At 43.5% G+C, this 4,032-nt stretch overlaps 1 protein-coding gene across 9 annotated transcripts in view; it reads right to left on the bottom strand.

Annotated features, from left to right (window-relative positions):
- LMO7 (LIM domain 7) overlaps positions 1-4,032 on the bottom strand; it is a 219,928-nt gene that overhangs the window by 43,232 nt on the left and 172,664 nt on the right. For all 9 annotated transcript variants that reach the window (XM_010839668.1, XM_010839666.1, XM_010839669.1 and 6 more), the window contains one exon: positions 971-1,088. In XM_010839668.1, coding sequence (XP_010837970.1) covers positions 971-1,088 — 118 coding nt within the window. The remainder of the gene's footprint in view (positions 1-970; positions 1,089-4,032) is intronic.

Below are 4,032 nucleotides of genomic sequence, written 5' to 3'. Positions count from 1 at the left end.
GTGTCAGTGAAAGTGAAAGTCGCTCAGTCGTGTCTAACTTTTTACGACCCCATGGACTGTAGCCCATCAGGCTCCTCTGTCCATGGAATTCTTCAGGCCAGAATCCTGGGGTGCCATGCCCTCCTCCAGGGGATCTTCCCAACCCAGGGATCGAACCCAGGTCTTCCCGCATTGTGGGCAGATTCTTTACCATCTGAGATACCAGGGAAGCCCAAGAATACTGGAGTGGACAGCCTATCCCTTCTCCCAGGGTATCTCCCTGACCCAGGAATCAAACCGAGGTTTCCTGTATTGCAGGCAGATTCTTTACTGGCTGAGCTACCAAGGAAGTCCTACACTCCTTTGGCCTATAACAATTGACTCTTTTAAAAAAGGCACAGCTCTCTTCTGCCAGGGACAAAACTAAAGATTAAATCTTTATCCAAATAGATATCTAGATATACATCAGCTCTGTGAAAACATCTTATTTTGATTCACATTCAATAACTTTTTTAACCAAAATAGTACTGAATTATCATTCACATTTCTCCCCAGATCTTCTCTATTAACTCTAAGAACACTTTCATCTCTCCCTGCTGATCCCCAGTCTCTGTGCTGGTTCCCTGCTCCCCCTAAACCTTAAGCAAAGTCTTCCCTTTCATGAGCATCACTAACAGTCATACCCCAAATGCAACCACCAGAGCAAGTAAACAAGTTACCTACACTGCAAGGAGGCAGCTTCTCATTTTTGAGAACCCACAGAAAATATCAGAAGATAAGGAGCTTCTGTGTTTCACAATGGCCTTTAAGATACAACAAATAGAGCTGAAGGGTTTAAAACTCTTTTAAAGGGAGTTGCTCATATTTTCTACGGAACTGTAATCTGCCATCAAGAAAAATCGTCCCTTGAGTATACTGACTCTCTTCTTGGAGAAGAAAGAAGAGTCCAGTAAACACATCCTCCCCATCTCCCAATAAGCAGCATACTCACATCCTGCCATTTCTGGTCCTGTTCTTTTAACTGGGACTTGATTCTCTGCATCTCCTCGTAACGTAGCTGACGCAAGCTCTGAATATCCTCTGCGCTGACATCACTCAAGGACTTACTCCTACAACAAAAATACTCATAGTAACCAAGGTTCCTGGGACCGGATTCAAGGTTAAAACTGGAAGGTTGGGCTTATATTTGGAAATTCCATCTACAATTCCGTGGTACTACCTAGATGCTTCGTGATACCACAGAAATAGCAGTACAGAGATAAATGGTGTTTTTCCAAAACGCAGAAACAAGAGCCCAGCACTCCAGCCAAATGTGAATTCTTTCACAGAATGGCTAAATGAACCCTGAACCATGCTGAAGAACATAATCTGACGTTCATATTTAGGGCAGTCGATGCAGAAAAAGATTACATTAGAAAAAAAAAATTATTAGTCCCTAGAACCACCTGTCTTTATCGCCTCCAGAGATAATCTTTTAAGGTTTGGCTGCCTTTTCTGAGTACTTATTAAATTATTTAAAGATTACCTGATATTTTCTCCTCAAGTTCAATGCCATGAAGACATGTGTGTCTGCAGCTGCTTCTCAAGGGTTCTATACAGATATGCGCCACCACTGCACCGTGCTCGGTCTCAAAGACCACAGTGGTTTCCAACACCCAGTTACTATATAACCTCTACTATAATTCTCTTTTGTATTAAGGCAGTTTTTGTTTTGTCCATGTGTGACTGCTGCCGTGAGGATGTAATGTGGATTAGGTCTCAAAGAGCTCAAACTAGGATACTTTGAGTAGAGTGGGGTGTTTCCCAGGAATGTGTGCTATGCACACATCAGAGGAGGGGAAACTAAGGCAGACCTCCTGGAAAGAGAGGTCAGATCTGCATATTGAGGAGTGAAGAGACACAAAGCTTTTGAGTGTGAGGTACCCAAAATATTATTTCCTACCACTTCTGCTTTTATTTCATTGTAACTGACTCCCCTTTTAGTTGTTTAAATAGCTTCGCACCTCTTTCTTGGGCCCCTAAATTAGCCTTCCCCAAGATTTTGCCATCACCACACTTTTTTAATAACACACTTGCCCAGCTAGCTCAGGAATTCAATAACGATCTCTATGCCAGTGACTCCCAGTCAGTCAGTGACTGACTCAGAGGACCAGTCTCTCTGAATCAATCCCAATTGCTTGTTAAATAAACATCTCTGCACAGATGTCCCCTAGGAATCTCCATTGTAAAAGGATCAATGGAAACAGTATCTAGAAAGAATTTTGTTAAGCGGTAAGTCATATGACTATAAACACATGGTTATTTGGCTACATGATACAGCCAAAAATTTTGTCTCTAAACCTGCTTTTCCTCTTAATAGTGTTACTTGCCCTCCAGTCATTCACATGTAAAATCAGAGAGCAATTTTTCACCTTTGTCTCTCCCTTCTTCCTATGTTCAATTAGTTATCAGGTCCTCTTACTCAGTGTCTTTTTCTTTCCATTTCTGTTGCCAATACCCTAGATCAGAGCACAATCAACTCTTACTCAGACTTTTAAAAAACCTCCTTAAATTATCACTCAGCCTCCAGATGCAGTGAAGGTCTTTCCTGAACTCTTTCCTTCAACTTAAAAGGCCTTTCAACAGTATTTATTCCTTTTTAAATGCCACTCATTCCTCAGGGTCCCTGTGAGACTACAGTCTGGTTGTGTGTGTCTGTGTGTGCTCAGCTGCATCCAGCTCTTTGCACTTCCATGGACTGTAGCCCATCCGGATCCCCTTTCCACAGGATTCTCCAGGCCACTGGAGTGGGTTGCCATTCCCTTCTCCAGGAGATCTTCCCAACCCAGGGATCAAACCTGGGATTCCAGAATTGCAGGCAGATTTCTTACCATAGTCTGGTTGGATGTATGCAACTATTCATTCTCTGCTTGGAAGTCTAATGGGCAACACAAACTTCACTGAACAGACCGAGACCATGAATGCTCATCCTACAATCCACATTCATCCCATAAGCCATTCCTCTCCTATCTTCCTGATTTCAATAAAAGCCAACTCCATCTTTCCAGGACAAAGGCCAGAAATCTTGGAGCCTTCCCAGATTCCTTATTCTCTCACATGTAACTGATCCCATTGGGAAATTCTGCCCCTCTACCTTCTAAACATATCTAGGGGGTGACCACTTCTCACCACCTCTATCTTCATGACCCTGATCCAAATCATCCTATCTCCTGCCTGGATTATTAGAATCATCAGCCTCCTTCCTTCCACCAGGGTGTATTCTCAACACAGCTCCTCTGTCCATGGGATTCTCCAGGCAAGAATACTGGAGTGGGTTGCCATTCCCTCCTCCAGGGGATCTTCCCAACCCAAGAATAGAACCTGCACGTCCTGCATCTTCTGCATGGCAGGTGGATTCTTTATCACTGAGTCACCAGGGAAGCCCACTTAACAGGGTATGACTATACAAAAACCTGATTTGAGAATATAAATTCACTTAAGTTGTAACTACAAAGAATCAGGCTATATGAGCTAATACAATACAAGACACTAAAAAGATTTTCTTTTCAGCTCTAAGGTATGAGGGGAATCTGAATGCCCAACACATGAGGTTACAGAAATTCCAGAACAAAATTGGAAACATAAGTATTTTAAGTAATATTTTGGTGGGAGGAAGGCTGACCAGTCTCAGCAGATCCAGACCCTTTCAGTCCTCACCCTCCTTCACTGGGAAACTTTAACATGTGTCTTTTCAGAAAACACTGTCATCATGGGGTAGAGGCTCATCACCCTCCTGGGGAGCCCACAGCAGAGCCTGGCACATAGCAAGTGTTAGTTGGTCAGTTGTGTCTGATTCTTTGCCATCCCATGAACAGTAGCCCACCAGGCTCCTCTGTCCACAGCATTTTCCAGGCAAGAATACTGGTGTGGGTTGCCATTTCCCTCTCCAGGGGATCTTCCTGACCCAGAGATGGAACCTTCCCGCATTGCAGGCAGATTCTTTACCATCTGAGCCACCAGGAAAGCCCTCAGTGGTCCCCAATATAAATAAATGAGCCAAACATTGGCCAGAGT

This window comes from Bison bison, unplaced genomic scaffold, assembly GCF_000754665.1.
Source record: "Bison bison bison isolate TAMUID 2011002044 unplaced genomic scaffold, Bison_UMD1.0 scf7180017864128, whole genome shotgun sequence".
NCBI lineage: Eukaryota > Metazoa > Chordata > Mammalia > Artiodactyla > Bovidae > Bison > Bison bison.
Note: the sequence above shows the minus strand (reverse complement) of the source record. Positions and strands in the feature narration are given on the sequence as shown.